The 14,895-nt window shown below is 40.4% G+C and overlaps 2 protein-coding genes and 1 long non-coding RNA gene across 3 annotated transcripts; 2 read left to right on the forward strand and 1 right to left on the reverse strand.

The window, feature by feature from the left end:
• Positions 1-86: 86 nt before the first annotated feature.
• Positions 87-6,038, forward strand: LOC138958348 (uncharacterized methyltransferase YdaC-like). Its single transcript, XM_070329460.1, has 4 exons — positions 87-144; positions 958-1,051; positions 1,359-1,494; positions 3,569-6,038. Exons 2-4 carry the CDS (start codon positions 974-976, stop codon positions 4,117-4,119), a joined length of 765 nt encoding a protein of 254 aa, XP_070185561.1. The 5' UTR covers positions 87-144; positions 958-973; the 3' UTR covers positions 4,120-6,038.
• Positions 5,477-9,779, reverse strand: LOC138958349 (UPAR/Ly6 domain-containing protein cold-like). Its single transcript, XM_070329462.1, has 4 exons — positions 9,620-9,779; positions 8,479-8,598; positions 7,145-7,323; positions 5,477-6,758 (listed from the first exon to the last, which is right to left on the reverse strand). Exons 1-4 carry the CDS (start codon positions 9,666-9,668, stop codon positions 6,681-6,683), a joined length of 426 nt encoding a protein of 141 aa, XP_070185563.1. The 5' UTR covers positions 9,669-9,779; the 3' UTR covers positions 5,477-6,680.
• A 40-nt stretch (positions 9,780-9,819) lies between these two features.
• LOC138958350 (uncharacterized) lies at positions 9,820-13,340 on the forward strand. The gene is made up of 3 exons (XR_011453383.1): positions 9,820-9,988; positions 10,695-10,791; positions 11,564-13,340. It is a non-coding gene; the product is annotated as an uncharacterized lncRNA (long non-coding RNA).
• Positions 13,341-14,895: the final 1,555 nt, after the last annotated feature.

Genomic DNA, 14,895 nt, shown 5'->3' on the forward strand with positions numbered 1-14,895 from the left:
AGAAACACTGAACATTTGAGATAAATCAAATACACGTATGTAAGTTCTTCTTGCCAAATCCTCAAACGGTATGTAACAGGGGAAGGGGAGTAACTCTAATTACGCAATTGTCACCTCGATGTTCTGGCCTGGTCGGCCGGCGTGGTAAGTGACAACTTACAATTTAGATTCCCTACGTATCGTGAAGATCATACAATGCGCGTAGTATTGATCTTAAGCATTGTAAATGCGTCATATTACAGTACAAAATGCAGTCAATGAAATTCTCTCTCTCTCTCTCTCTCTCTCTTTCTCTCTCTCTCTCTGAGTCTCTCTCTCTCTCTCTCTCTCTGAGTCTCTCTCTCACACACAAACGCACACACGCATTCTTGTTATTATCTCTAGGAAGTCTCCTTAAACATCAGTACTTCTCTCATTCACTGTCGATGTCATAGAATGCCGAACTGTAAACAGGGCCGGACTAGGCTAAGAGGAGGGGGGGGGGGGGGGGGGGGGGGTGGTTTGCCAGTGGTGGTCCAGGGGGATGTTCCCCCTGGCGGGGTCAAGGGGCAGAGCCCCTTGTAGGGGGCAGGAGGCGAAGCCCCCTGAAGCTGATGGGTAGGTCATATTCTGAGATAGGAAAATGGTCGCTCCTTGCATGAAACGGCATAAAATAAACAATAATAAAAAATGTTTTAAATAGGTGAGGTACATGTTTAGGCTAGGAGGGGGGTTGCGCAACCCCCATAAACCCCCCCCCCCCCCCCCATAGTCCGGCCCTGGTAAATCAAATGATACTTGTTTAATTGTGTCTGGAAAGTCCTTGGCTGTTGTTCTCAATTATTAGGTCATCTTTTTTGCATTGTGAATTAAGTATATATATATCTGGGGTTGAAACAGATTGCCCTTGGTGTATATGCTGTCTTTAGGAGTTTTTTTGCTCATTTTTTTTTATTTTTTTTAATCTGTCACTTTCAGAAGCAGCAGCGGCAGCATGGTTTCTCGAATTAAGGACAGCCTTGCACGCCAAATTCGCGTTCCTACACAAGGGCTTATGGGATGGCTTACGACTGTAAGTAGTTTTTAGTGTCACTTTATTCCGCTAATATAATTTCCTATTTGTGACATTGAGTATGTATTTTGAATCTAGTTAGACTGAATGTGTTCCTAAGTAAATGACTTGAGTTCAGTACAGTTAAGTTCAAAGATGCTGATATTTGCCTCAAAACAATTCAACAATGACAAAATTCTGAGCATGAAAAAAAGCAAAAACAAATCCTCATTAAATTAAAAAGGGGAAAACATGAACTGAAAAAAAGAAACAGGCAGTGAGGGCATGGAAGCAGAAATGCCTAACTTAAGCTTCTTTTTTTTTGCAGCAAATTCTCAAGTCTAAAAACGGTGTGCTGGAGAAAAATGCAGTCCGTCTGTCCGACATACAGCCCCACCACAATGTGCTGGAAGTAGGCTTCGGGCCAGGCATTGGTTTGCAGCATGCCGCCAAGATTGTCAAAGGTTGGTTTAAAAACAAAAGAATTCTGTGCTTACCAATACGTACAAGGACAGCACATACAATACAAAATCAAATTTTTGCTTATAGAAACTTCTTCAGGACTAACGAACTGTCAACAAATAAAAACAAGGGAAACAAAAAGCAGCACGGAACAAAAAAAGTATGAAAAGAGAATGGAGGGGAAACAAAAAAGGGAAGGAACTCTAGGCGGGAAAAGTAAATTACAGGGGAGAGAAGTGGTTATCAAGGGCATTGCTGGGAGGAAAGCTCAGAACTTTCTAATCAACAAAGCTTTTTTGTAGTCAAAATAAAAGTGATCCTAGTATGTTCACAGTTTCTTTTACCGTTTTGCTCTCCCTTGGGGGGGTTTGAATATTCAGAAAATCTGACAGAAACTCCCTTTGCAAATCTGGAACTGATATTGATAAGAACTTACATCCCTGGCAAAGTCAACAAGGATTTTCATTATTAAACTTGGCAAAAGGTTATCAGGCTTCCTTGTAGCAAAAACATTTATTAACAAAAATATTTAATTAAAAAGGCAAATAATGACATATTTCAGCTGTACATTCTTTCTCGTGTAAGTAATTACATTTACCACCAGAGATGTGTTCAAGGTTTTTACACAGGATAAGAGTGTCTATTTACTTAAACACAAGTGGGGATAAATCAGTGGTGATAAACATGAGCATGTACCTGCAGGAAGCAAGCAGGTCATGCACCTTTGATTCCTGAGTTCAAAAGTCAACAACACTGCTCTTTGTTTTTAGACAACTACCCTGAATCTTGTAGCTACATCAAGTGACAGCAATGTGCTGTCATGTTTTTCCATTTGTTTCGTATTGGGTGAAAAAGTGAAAAGAATAATTCAAGGAAGGCAGAAGATCCAGTTTGGTTACACACACAAAACACAGATAATGAAATCTGTGGAAACTGGTCTTCTTCTTCTTCTTCTTGTCGATCACTCAGATGGAAACGCCGGTTCTCCGCGCAAATGTTGCCGTGCGCTGTAGGTCGTCCAGACTGCCATAGAGCTTCCCTTGCACCGTGGTCGCCTCAGCCCAGATCTGGCTCCTGAGGCCATCGTGTAGTGGGCAAGTCTGCAGCAGGTGTTCCGTTGTCATGCTGCCTGTTTGACAAGGGCACTGGTCTGACTTGCCAATTCTGAACTTGGTGAAAAGGTGGTGGTTCATTTGGTTGTGGCCTGTCCGCAGCCTGAATATGAGGACCTGCTCAGACCTTGTGAGCAGGTGAAAGGCGTCGTTTTTGTTGTAGTGTGGGTGCTGCTGCAACCACTTTTTGTGTTGCTTGGCCTTGATGATGGTCTTGGCTTCTTTGAAGGTGGTTGATCTGTCATTCTGGTCCTTCGTAGTGCCCTCCTTTGCCAGAGTATCTGCGGCTTCGTTGCCTAGTATGTTGCAGTGAGAGGGGACCCATTGCAGCACGACTGTGTGGGCTCTGCACAGGGAGGTCAAGGCGGATGACAGGTCATTCAGTTCTTTGTCTCTGGCAGTGTCTAAGGCCTGCAGGACTGACTTTGCGTCGCTGAAGAACACAACGTTGTTGGAGGAGAGTGGACTGTGCTCAATGTGGGCTGCACCTGTCTGGAGCGCTACTGCTTCAGCCTTGAAGTTGGTGAACTGAAATGACCTGTCATCCGCCTTGACCTCCCTGTGCAGAGCCCACACAGTCGTGCTGCAATGGGTCCCCTCTCACTGAAACTGGTCTGATGACTGTTTGTGAAAAAAATTAATTCAAGGAAGGCAGAAGATGCAGTTTGGTTACACACACAGATAAAATCTGTGCAATCTGGTTTGATGAGCGGTTAGTTAGTTAGTTAGCTAGTTAGTTAGCTGTTGCTTTTCGGGTCCAGCGGACCATAATAGGCCAAATCAGGACCCCTTGATGAGCGGTGTGTGTAATTATTCTTCACAAAGTTGATAAAGTTAAGTAAAATATATTTGGATTTTGGGCAAACAGTAAGTAACAAACATTAATGAAGTTTATTCTTTGACTATTATGACTTACCTTTGCTTCTTCTTTGCACAACTAATGTGTCTTTTTTTATATGAACAGATGGTCCTGGAAAGGTCTGTGGAGTGGAAATATCAACCTACATGTTAGAAAAAGCTTCCTCACGACTTCGGCGACCTATTCACGACATGAAAATGGAACTGACCTTTGCTTCTGTGGAAAACCTTCCATTCGGCACAGATAGATTCGACAGGGTCTATCACTGCAATACCTATTACTTTTGGCCCAGCATGCAAGACGGACTAAATGAAATTTACAGAGTGATGAAACCTGGTGCGTTTATGGTAACTACGCTTAACATTCACAGCATTAAGGCGGCGCAGTCGAGAGGGCTTCTCAAGTACGGAAACCCTGACCCTGTTAACTACATGTGTGCCCTGGAGTTGACCGGCTTCAAAGACGTCAAAATGGAATATTACAGAGAAGGAAACCAGAGCTATCAAGCCATTTTTGCATACCTCCCAGTGAAACCAGCATTGCCTGTTGATGAGTTAGAAGAGGAAGATATGCAAGCTGCTGCAAGTGACACATCTGATGCAAGTTCTGCGCCCAACAGTGACCTGCCTCCTAAAACGAATCCCAGCAAATCTTGAAAAGCCCCACTCTCGCAAGCCTTGTTTTGTATGACTGATAGACGGGCTCAATGGCCTAGTGGATTAATTCCGGCCTCCCATGGGGAAGGTTACGTATTCAAATCCTGACGCGCCTGGTGGGTTAAGGGTGAAGATTTTTCCGATCCCCCATGTCAACTTAGGTGCAGACCTGGAAGTGCCTTATCCCCCTTAGTGCATACACGCAACCACAAGACCATGTGCACACAGAAAACGTCTGTAATCCATGTCAGAGTTCAGTAGGTTGTAGAAACTTGAAATTACCAAGCATGCATCCCCCCAAATTGGCGCGTGGCTGCCTTAATTGCAGGGTAAAAATCGTCACGTAGGAATTTCACCCAATGAACGCAGAAGAAGTATGACTGATGGTATGTAGATAAATGCACGTAAAAAAAAATTATGTCCCTGTTTGTTAAACATGTACTTTTGCGTCTTCAATCCTTTGGCAAGGAGCCAGAGTAATTCAGACCAACGTGCTAAATATTGTACAAGACTTATTTATTTAAACTGACATCTTTAGTCGAGCTTGTTCTTTTAGAATGGTGAGAGATTGTGGTGATCAAATTAAAAAGAGACAAAGGGCTGTATTTGCTAATTGTTTCTGTTTGCAAAAGGGAATGCTCAGGGTATTATTGTGAATAAAAAAGGGATGGACCGCACCCAAACTGTCATAACAGGATCTTGGATGAAATGTCAGTATCCTCCCTCCAGACAGCTCTGCTCTTTTCTCAAGTCTGTCAGGACCTATGCTTTCAAGATCTCACTTGTAGTGATTTCTGAAAAATCCTTGCATTATTTTCCCAGCCTATCTTGCAGAAAATGAATGAAGCGGATGGGAATCGATGCTTTATCTGAGCCCTCTTCAAGGGCTCACATCCATGAGAGGTGGCATAGGACAAATGTCCTGGACAATGCAAAAGTGGTGACCATTGGAAGCTCTTCTCTATAAAAAGCTCATAAAGTCTCCACAAGTTTCGTTTGCTTGGAGAGACACATCGCTTCGCAAAACATCGATAAGATAGCAAATCAAACTACTGTAAATTGGAAAGTACTGACAATGTCCGGATCAAATCAAAGTATATTCGGACAATGACCACTTTGTGACAAAAACAATAGGACATATGTCCTCTTGCATGACAAATTGTATAGGACATTTGGAACAAATATCCTTGTATTTCCGATGTCCGATGTGGATGTGAGCCCCTGCCTCTTTCTCTTTTCTTGATCAAATATTACACAGAAAAACAGGTGGTAAGATTTTCTTCTAGTGGTATACAAGACTTGCACACACACACTCTTGCCTTTTTTTTATTTCTGAAACAAAACCAATGACAGTAGGAATACTTTAATCTTTTTTATTATGTAAAAAAAGGTATATCATACAAATTTCATATAGAATTCATGTAATATGTACATACAATCATTTTGCAAAGCACTGATATGTTTCCTTATTATATGTTGCATACAAGATTTAAGTGGCAGCAAATAGCAACAATCAAACATTCTTGACAGTTTGTATTTTCCAAAACTGCATAACTTTAAAAAAAATAGTTAAACTTTAAATTTTGGACAAGAATATTTCTAAATACATGCAATCTGATGGAATGTACTAAGATTCTTTCACAAAATTACATTCAGCATGCTGATCTGATGATTTCAGAAAATGTGTGTGGGAAAAACAAAGGAAATAAGAACACTACTTAACTTTAGTATACATGTACAGTATTACTTTTACAGAAGTCTTTAAAACAAGGATTGCTAATATGGGAAAAGCAGCAAAATTGCTGACATACATGTGACAATTGAAATTCATCTTTCCACTTCTTCTTTCAAACACCATGCATACTTTCAAGATTAGATACACAAGTCTGGACTGTCGCTCTGTATAAAAAAAAAAAGAAGCTATTTACACTTTGTACATTTTGCAGCAGAATATCTGAAAATAAATTTTTTGAAATGGCTGCTTCACTTTAAAAACCAATCAAAGCCAGTGTTGGCTGTATGTGTCAATCGCAAGAACATCATTGGCATTCTGTGGTACTTCTTGTTTTGCTTGAACTTTTTCCAGAAGGCTGTGGGATGGAATATGGGCAAGGATGAATGGGAGCAAGCTGGGGGTGGGTATATCGGAGGGGGCAATGTACAGGAAAAGGGGTAGCAACTGTGATAACATGACACTCTCCTGACTAGCCAAAAGTGTCCCTAAACTGCAGGACATGTCCTTTCCGGACAGGTATATTTTGGTATGACAGAAGGTGGCCTGAACAGAGGATCCTCACGTTATGGCTAACACTGCACCCCGCTGCTGATTCAAGTCTTCGTTTAATTACAAATGATAGGAACCTCACCAACCACTAAAACAGTAAGACTTTACACTAAGTTAACAGCCAGTCAGATCACCATTGGATGTTCTTGTAAATGTAATGGTTTGCATGAAGCTGTGTCAGTGTGTGTTTTGATCAGACGTGAAAATAAAACTTTGCGAAAATAAAACTTGATGATTGAAATGACAGCAGTGTAACAATGATTGGCAAGTTTTCAGGTCATCGCCACAGCAACCAGACAGACAGCAGGGACCCAAGCAGCAGTGCTATGCTGGATGTCACCCCACTGGCACCAAGCTGAAACAGACCAAAAAAATGTTCTGATAATAAAATCTAGTAGCACAGACGTAATAGCTGAAGAAAAGTGTCAGTAACTGTTATACAGTGCCTCCTATGTGTGAGAACTAAGCTGTGGTTTTACATGATGGGATCCTATCTACTGTGTTTCTCTGTATATAGTGTGCCTAAAGAACAAGTTCTGTCTGTAACCACACTCAGAAAGTAAAGTTGTATCACACTGTCATGTAAAGTAAATTACAATTTACATTACAATTAACATTTGAGGCATGGAGATAAAACACCTAAAGGACGCAATGAAGGAAGAAGAAGCATGTTTTACAAATTTCACTGAAAATTAAGAGAAAAACAAAAATGAATAACCTAGCATCATCACACAAACTCACCGTCACGTAGTAATTACAGCGGTCTCCTTGGCAACACTCCAAGCACTCCCAGTCTCGGTACCAATCTCTCATGCACGTCAGACCTAGCTGTCGTTGTCGGTGATTGCAGTATGCTAATGTGCCGCAGCTTTTGCCAATGATGTGTATCTTTTCACTTCTGGGTGTCCAGAAATCAGGAGCTGATGAAGAACACATAAAGCCGTTTCAATGATTGAATGAAGGAATGGGGCATAGATAAACTAATCCAGTTCATGAATCATTGATTGAAGGACTGTCAAACACATCTCGATTATTATAGGCAGCAGCTCGAGAACTGGCATACTCTCGGTCACTATAATTAACAGGATAATTGATTGAGAAAAGAACTCCAACTTTGCCAAATTTTGTTTTATGGATCCAGTAGTCTTAGTCTTGAAACAATATGAGTCGCACACTAAACACACACTAGTATAAACAAGTGACAAGCACGCCTTTCAATTTCATCCAGAAAAAAACGAAGATCTGTGATTTTTTTCAAACACAGCAGCTAAAACGCGAATCACTCAGTGACTCAATCAATGAATCAGGAGGAGATGGATTTTCATAGGGGTATAACCACCTCAAACTGAAAACACATGGTTGTTGTTTTTACATTTAGTGACGTTTTAACATAGACTTGGAATTGAGACGAGGGTCGTGGTGTGTGTGTGTAGATTGATTCTGAGGAAACTACTGCACCAATCTTCATGAAACTTTACATAAAAATTCTTTCAGATGATATCCCCAGGACATTTTTTTTCTTTTTTCGCTTAATGACTTTCATGATGAAATGCAGTGCGTACAGTATCATTCTGTGGGTTTGACAGATTGACTAAATGTATTAATTTCGCTTCACGCGACTTGTTTTAAAGAGGTTTAATCGCTTCAATATCATCTGTCAACATTGATTGTAGTGGCACACACTCTCAAATAAATCTCTAGACTTATGAATTCATCCGGGCAAAAGGAAGATGCATACATATTTATGTAAACCAGTGCCCAAAGTACAAAAATCAGCTTTGGAGGCAAAGCCAGCCACACAGGATTTAGATTTTAGAGCTAAATGAAAAGCCCTATAAAAACTGGGAACACAAAAAGGTTTGCAAGAGCATAACTATATCAGGCACAAACAGCAGCCAGACCCCATCACAAACAGTTACTCCACATCTCATGAGAGCGTTGTCCACCCACGTACCAAAGTCGTCGAGCTACTATAAATAGCTCATGCTTTGGCAGGGAGACAACTCCGTCAATGCCGAGCAGCTGCCTGTGACAAGGGGGACTATTGCGTCACCCTGTCACACATGTTTACATACCTTTCCATTGTATTTGTGTGATGCAGGTGTCTTGGGACTGTCTGCACTGGACGCTGGACTTGATGCACTTGTCCTTGTTGTCGAACTGGCCGTTGCACACGTAACACTCCAACCCCAGTGCTGCAGCAAACATAGAAAAATTGTTAGTCTAGGTGTTTTGGATAAGGATTTATGTTACATATCAAATATGTGCAGCAACTGCTGGAACAGAATGGAAGACAATCTCAAGATTAAGGTGTTTTGTTTTTTTAAATCATCTAAAGTCTTAGTCAATACTCAGGAACTGCATGCCCCTAATGGTTTCACTGTAGGTGAGGACGTTAAGAAATATTTATCATCATCTAGATTAACCCCCTTAAGAGGGTTGTCGATATGAATGCATGTCACCACACTAATCTAGTTATTTACTGACTAATTGAGTAGTTGACTAAAGGAATAGACTCAAAAGTGTTCACTATTCCACGGGGCTGATTCTGTAAATAATCGCTTTAAAGGAAAGGTTCAAACTCTAATTCTCTTATCCAGTTCTGTTACAACTCACACCAAGATTGCAGAATGGAAAGTGATAGATGAGTTATATTTATGAGATTGAACCTGTAAATTAGAAAAGATTGAGAAGAGAAAAGTTCTTAAAAGTTAAAAAGGCCTCTTAGTTTTACTCTTAGTCTTTACTTTCTTGTTTTTGTTACACTTACATACATAGCAAACCAAGAACATATGTGTAGAGCTAAGATTAAGAAATGTAACGTATAGGTAAAATAATAGTGCTTGTAAATAAGCAAAACTGAAGACAACAGCAGTGATTTACACAATAATACTGCATTGAAAGTACCTATTTCCGGGTTTGCATTGTCCGTGTTTTAAAACTGTTTTTCTTGCAGAAAAAAATACACAAGAAAAGCTAATTCTATAAAAATGGAAAAATTAACACATCAAAAACGACTGCTTAACTCAATATTTAAAACCGAGTGACTGGACTCAAAGATTCTCAACAACCAGCAAGGCATCCGCTCTTCGAGAATGGCATACAATGGCCGCCATTTTCTGACCCAATTTTGTCAAAGATAGGAGACACAGGTGAGAAACTGACAGAAACTTTAGAAATACGAATTCCAAACGATCGTTTCAAATTCGGACTTACTGCATGTAATAATCGCCAGGAAACACAATATTCCGAGCTGTAAATCCATCTTGCTGGATTTCACTGTGCACCTGATCGCGTCGCCTTCATACCTGTCCGCTCACCTGTGTGACAGAGTGACACAAGGGGCATCACTCCTACACATAAGATTTGTAGTCTCCCTTAGCTGTAGCAGACGAAACTGCATGTAGGAGTAGTTTCCCTTTGCCTGCGTTACGAAAGGTGAACAATTTCGACTTTTTGTTTCAACCCAACGTTTCTACTGTGTCTGGTCGTAAAGATGCCGTCCCAGTCAGTTGGACACACGACAGAGAAATTCCCCAGGGTTCCTGGAACTGCCAGCGTATCGTGCCTATTCACATGGCTTGGGTAATTATTTTGCCCTCTCTCTCTCTCTCTCTCTCTCTCTCTCTCTCTCTCTCTCTCTCTCTCTCTCTCTCTCTCTCTCTCTCTCTCTCTCTCTCTCTCTCTCTCTCTCTCTCTCTCTCTCTCTCTCTCTCTCTCTCTCTGTTTATATGAAGGGCGAAGTATGCAGATGCATCGTATTCCTTTAGACAGAAACTTAAATGTTTTGTGCTGTTTTGCATGTCATTTGTATGTGATGAAAAAGAGTAAATCAATAAATAGAATGTTTGTGTGTGTATGTGTGTGTGTGGGGTGTGTGTGTGCAGGGGCGGAGTAGTTAAGCCAGAAGGGGGGGGAGGGGGTTACAACCTGGGGTCCAGGGGTAGACCCCTTGTGGGGTACATGGGCAAGGCCCCGTTGGGGGGTCTGGGTGGCTTTGCCCCCCAGAAGCTGAAGAGTTTTAGCTATTTTATGAACAATTTATGGCTTATCCTTGATTTTAAACATGATCAACTGGTGTCAGCAGCCACTCATTATTTCTTTTAAAGTTAGTATTAATTTTTTTTTGACAGCCGGGGGAGGGGGGGGGGGTTCCGGAACTCCTGTAACCCCCCCCCCCCCCCCCAATCCGCCCCTGGTGTGTATGTGTGTGCGTGTGTGAATGTTTGTGTGTGTGTCTGTGTGTTTATGTGTGTTGTGTGTGTCACTGTGTGCGTGTGTGTGTGTGCAGCACAAAAGGTGACTATGCAGGCCTGGAGGAACGCAGCAAGCAGGTGAAGGGATGGAGAAGAAACTTCAGTTCCCTGACAACCCGTGGAAGGGTGAATGTGAGTGAGAAGCAATTTGAATTAATTCATTCTGAATCTGATTTTTCATGTACACACCATTTTTGTCTCATGGTTTTTGATTCTTTACATGAAAATTGCAATAACACAGCGTCGCGGTGTGATCAAATTGTTTCAGTAGTAAGGCCACAACAACAAAACATAGTCTGTTTACGGTATCCTGACCGACCCTATTTTTTCGCGCGACCCTAGTCTTTTTTTTTTGGCATTTGGAAAAAAAATAATAAAAAATTTAAAAAGTCTGTTTTTTGGCAAAATAACTTAAAAATATGTGTTTAAAAAAAATTTAAAAAAATTAAAATCCCGACCTACCGCGTACCGACCCTATTTTGTTTTTGACTATGTTACCGCAAACAGACTTTTTTTTTTGGGGGGGGGCCCAATCTATGGCAGTGGTGGTGGTTGTTTACCTGTGTGTTTGTGTGTGTGTGTGTGCATGTTTGTGTGTTTGTGTGTGTGTGTGTGTGTGCTCTCTCACCAGTTAGGGGCATTTCATGTGACAATAAGTGGTTTTCTTGCTTTTATAAGGTGGATTTGTAAAGTTTAGAAATTTGTAGCATTACAAAGTAAAAGTCTTGCTCTTTGTTTAACTGTGACTGCTATCATTTTTGTCTCATAGTACATGTGTAAAACCCAGAACTTGCTAAGTTTTAAATTTTGTTTTGCATTCTTATGTATAATTCTAATGGAAACCCCAAACTAAGTTCAATTTTATATATGTTTCGTTCTGCAACTTTTACAAGTTTAATTTCAGATTGTAATGGCAACATACTTGACCTGTGGACTTACTGGGTACTATCTGTGGACTGTTTACAAGAACAAGAAAACAGCAGTAGCAGCAGCAACAGCAAAAGAACGTTCTTCCTCCTGAATAGGACACCTGTCAACAAGCCATTCTGAAAGGGGATTGAGGTTTCTTTTAGTGTTTTTTGTTTGTTTGTATTGATAGTATATAGTGGTCATGGCATAATGCAGATATCACCCTGTGGAATTGACTTAACTGAAAGAAGAGTGAACAGTTTGAGATTAATTTATTGCCAGGATGAAGCTCACATGGGACTAAATGTGGACATTACTGTGGTTACTTCTATGTTCCCACAGGCTCATGCCATGTCTTCGCTTTCCTTTGTGCTTAGATTGTCGCATGGTTTTTATATTTAGTCAAGTTTTGACTAAATATTTTAACATCGAGGGGGAATCGAAACGAGGGTCGTGGTGTATGTGCGTGTGTGTGTCTGTGTGTGTGTCTGTGTGTGTGTGTGTGTGTGTGTGTGTGTGTAGAGCGATTCAGACTAAACTACTGGACCGATCTTTATGAAATTTGACATGAGAGTTCCTGGGTATGAAATCCCCGAACGTTTTTTTCATTTTTTTGATAAATGTCTTTGATGACGTCATATCCGGCTTTTCGTGAAAGTTGAGGCAGCACTGTCACGCCCTCATTTTTCAACTAAATTGGTTGAAATTTTGGTCAAGTAATCTTCGACGAAGCCCGGACTTTGGTATTGCATTTCAGCTTGGTGGCTTAAAAATTAATTAATGACTTTGGTCATTAAAAATCGGAAAATTGTAAAAAAAAATAAAAATTTATAAAACGATCCAAATTTACGTTTATCTTATTCTCCATCATTTGCTGATTCCAAAAACATATAAATATGTTATATTCGGATTAAAAACAAGCTCTGAAAATTAAATATATAAAAATTATTATCAAAATTAAATTGTCCAAATCAATTTAAAAACACTTTCGTCTTATTTCTTGTCGGTTCCTGATTCCAAAAACATATAGATATGATATTTTTGGACTAAAACACGCTCAGAAAGTTAAAACAAAGAGAGGTACAGAAAAGCGTGCTATCCTTCTTAGCGCAACTACTACCCCGCTCTTCTTGTCAATTTCACTGCCTTTGCCATGAGCGGTGGACTGACGATGCTACGAGTATACGGTCTTGCTGAAAAATGGCATTGCGTTCAGTTTCATTCTGTGAGTTCGACAGCTACTTGACTAAATATTGTATTTTCGCCTTACGCGACTTGTTATTTTTTTTTATTGAGTGCACATTTTAGAGTGAGCAATTTTGATGCTTATGTCAGAGACAGACAAGCGGTAACATGTAGTTCTTGTGATATGTGTCTTTAGCAAGCAATGCATTTCGTTAGTTTCAGGAAAACTAAAGGTATGGGTTGTGCAAAATATACTTCTTTCTTTTGAGAATCAGATCACTCTTATTGTGCCTGTGTGTATGTGTGTGTGTGTGTGTGTGTGTGTGTGTGTGTGTGTGTATGTGTGTGTGTGTGTGTGTGTGTGTGTGTGTGTGAACAATGTGCTGAAGTGTATTTATAAACATGCTGTAAACGATTGTGTGAATTTTGAAGTCTCACCACAGGTTGATAAACACATTAGAAATGGGCTAAATGATAAATGAAACAACATTGACTGCTTCTTTTTCTTTTCTAGGCATGATGTTTTTAAAAGTTCATTCACTAGAAAATTAGAAAGTGAAGAAGATGAAATAAAGTCAACAAATGTTTTTGGTAACTCTGCTTTGATTATGTGTGTGTGTGTGTGTGTGTGTGTGTGTGTGCATGTGTGTGTGTGTGTGTGTGTGCATGTGTGTGTGTGTGTGTGTGTGTGTTCATGCATAATTATAGACATACATCTTAACAAGTTTTCTTTTCTTCTGGGGTGACTGTACCTTCAAAGATCAACTCATTTGCCCAATAAGGCAGCTTTGTCGATGTTCATGAATCAAATTACTGGCAGACCAGCTAAAAATGATCAGTTAGTTTTTGTGTGACTCTTAAAGCTGCTGTCATATTAGAATGTAAAAGTGTGTGTAAATTTGATCCCTAACATCACCGTATGGTCAATATACCAATTTAATTTGTTGATTTCCAAGATAACCTTCCATTGCTGCTTACATCATCTTGTTTTTACATTTAGTCAAGTTTTGACTAAATGTTTTAACGTAGAGGGGAGAATCGAGACGAGGGTCGTGGTGTATGTGTGTGTGTCTGTGTGTGTGAGTAGAGTGATTCAGAGAAAACTACTGGACCGATCTTCATGAAACTTGACATGAGAGATCCTGAGTACGGTATCTCCAGACATTAAAGGCACAGTAAGCCTCCCGTAAACCATCACAGAGCTCCCCGAGCATTTACATACAGTACAAGCATACTTCCATTTGAACGCTCACCGAACGGGAACATCCTGGCTGCTTTCTGTCGAGCATGAGAAATTTTCAAAGAATTTATTTTCGTGGACTTGCTCCTCTACAACAATGGCGCCTCGTTTTGGTGCTGGACGGCTGTTATGAATATTCAATACCGGAAATCACGCCCGGACAGTAAGCCTCCCGTAAACCATCACAGATACTGTCAGGCTTTTACACACAGTACAAACACCCTTCCATTTGAACGCTCACCAAACGGGAACATCCTAGGTGCCCTACGTAAAGAGCGAGCAATTTTTAAAGAATTAATTTTGCAGATTGTCTCGAACACTTTTTGGACCCATCCTGAACTCAGGTCAAACATGAGTTACTTCCCTTCGGGTCTCATTCTATCTATGTAAACTGGCGATAGCCGTGGATCGATGATTATCAAAATGTTTTTGGACCGTGGTGCGTTTTTGCGCTAGACCTAACTTTTAAAATCAAAATAATAAATTGACAGCTTCTTACACAAACATTATTTAATCATAAAAGAATTCTTTTTTCATCAAGACAAGATCAGTACAATTCGAAGTTGTGAAAGTTTGAAAAAAGAAAAGCCCGGAAGCAGCCTGTCACGCAAGGGTCGTAGCAGACGACGGTTTATGCATATCGCCGTTCCTCTCAACAGTCAAAAGCCATCGCTAGAGTTCTTGTGAACCACAGCCGTTTGTTTCGTGCATAAAAACGTGCTATTGTAAATAAGCTCACATCGAGTCGCATTCAAATGACTAACTGACGACTACATTGTGAAAAAGGGAAACTGGATCACACGGGTTCACGATGGCTCAGGGGTAAGATAAACCTGACGCAAAAATAAATTCTTTGAAAATTGTTTGCTCTTTACGGAGGGCACCAAGGATGTTCTCAATCG

Source organism: Littorina saxatilis, linkage group LG2, assembly GCF_037325665.1.
Source record: "Littorina saxatilis isolate snail1 linkage group LG2, US_GU_Lsax_2.0, whole genome shotgun sequence".
Lineage (NCBI taxonomy): Eukaryota > Metazoa > Mollusca > Gastropoda > Littorinimorpha > Littorinidae > Littorina > Littorina saxatilis.

Coding starts and splice junctions, on each gene's coding strand:
- LOC138958348 (XM_070329460.1), top strand. CDS start 974: ATGGTTTCTCGAATTAAGGACAGCCTTGCACGCCAAATTCGCGTTCCT. Junction 1,052..1,358: donor TTATGGGATGGCTTACGACT/GTAAGTAGTTTT, acceptor TTTTTTTTGCAG/CAAATTCTCAAGTCTAAAAA. Junction 1,495..3,568: donor TGCCGCCAAGATTGTCAAAG/GTTGGTTTAAAA, acceptor TTATATGAACAG/ATGGTCCTGGAAAGGTCTGT.
- LOC138958349 (XM_070329462.1), bottom strand. CDS start 9,668: ATGGATTTACAGCTCGGAATATTGTGTTTCCTGGCGATTATTACATGC. Junction 7,324..8,478: donor CACACAAATACAATGGAAAG/GTATGTAAACAT, acceptor GTTCTTCATCAG/CTCCTGATTTCTGGACACCC. Junction 6,759..7,144: donor GCTGTAATTACTACGTGACG/GTGAGTTTGTGT, acceptor GGTCTGTTTCAG/CTTGGTGCCAGTGGGGTGAC.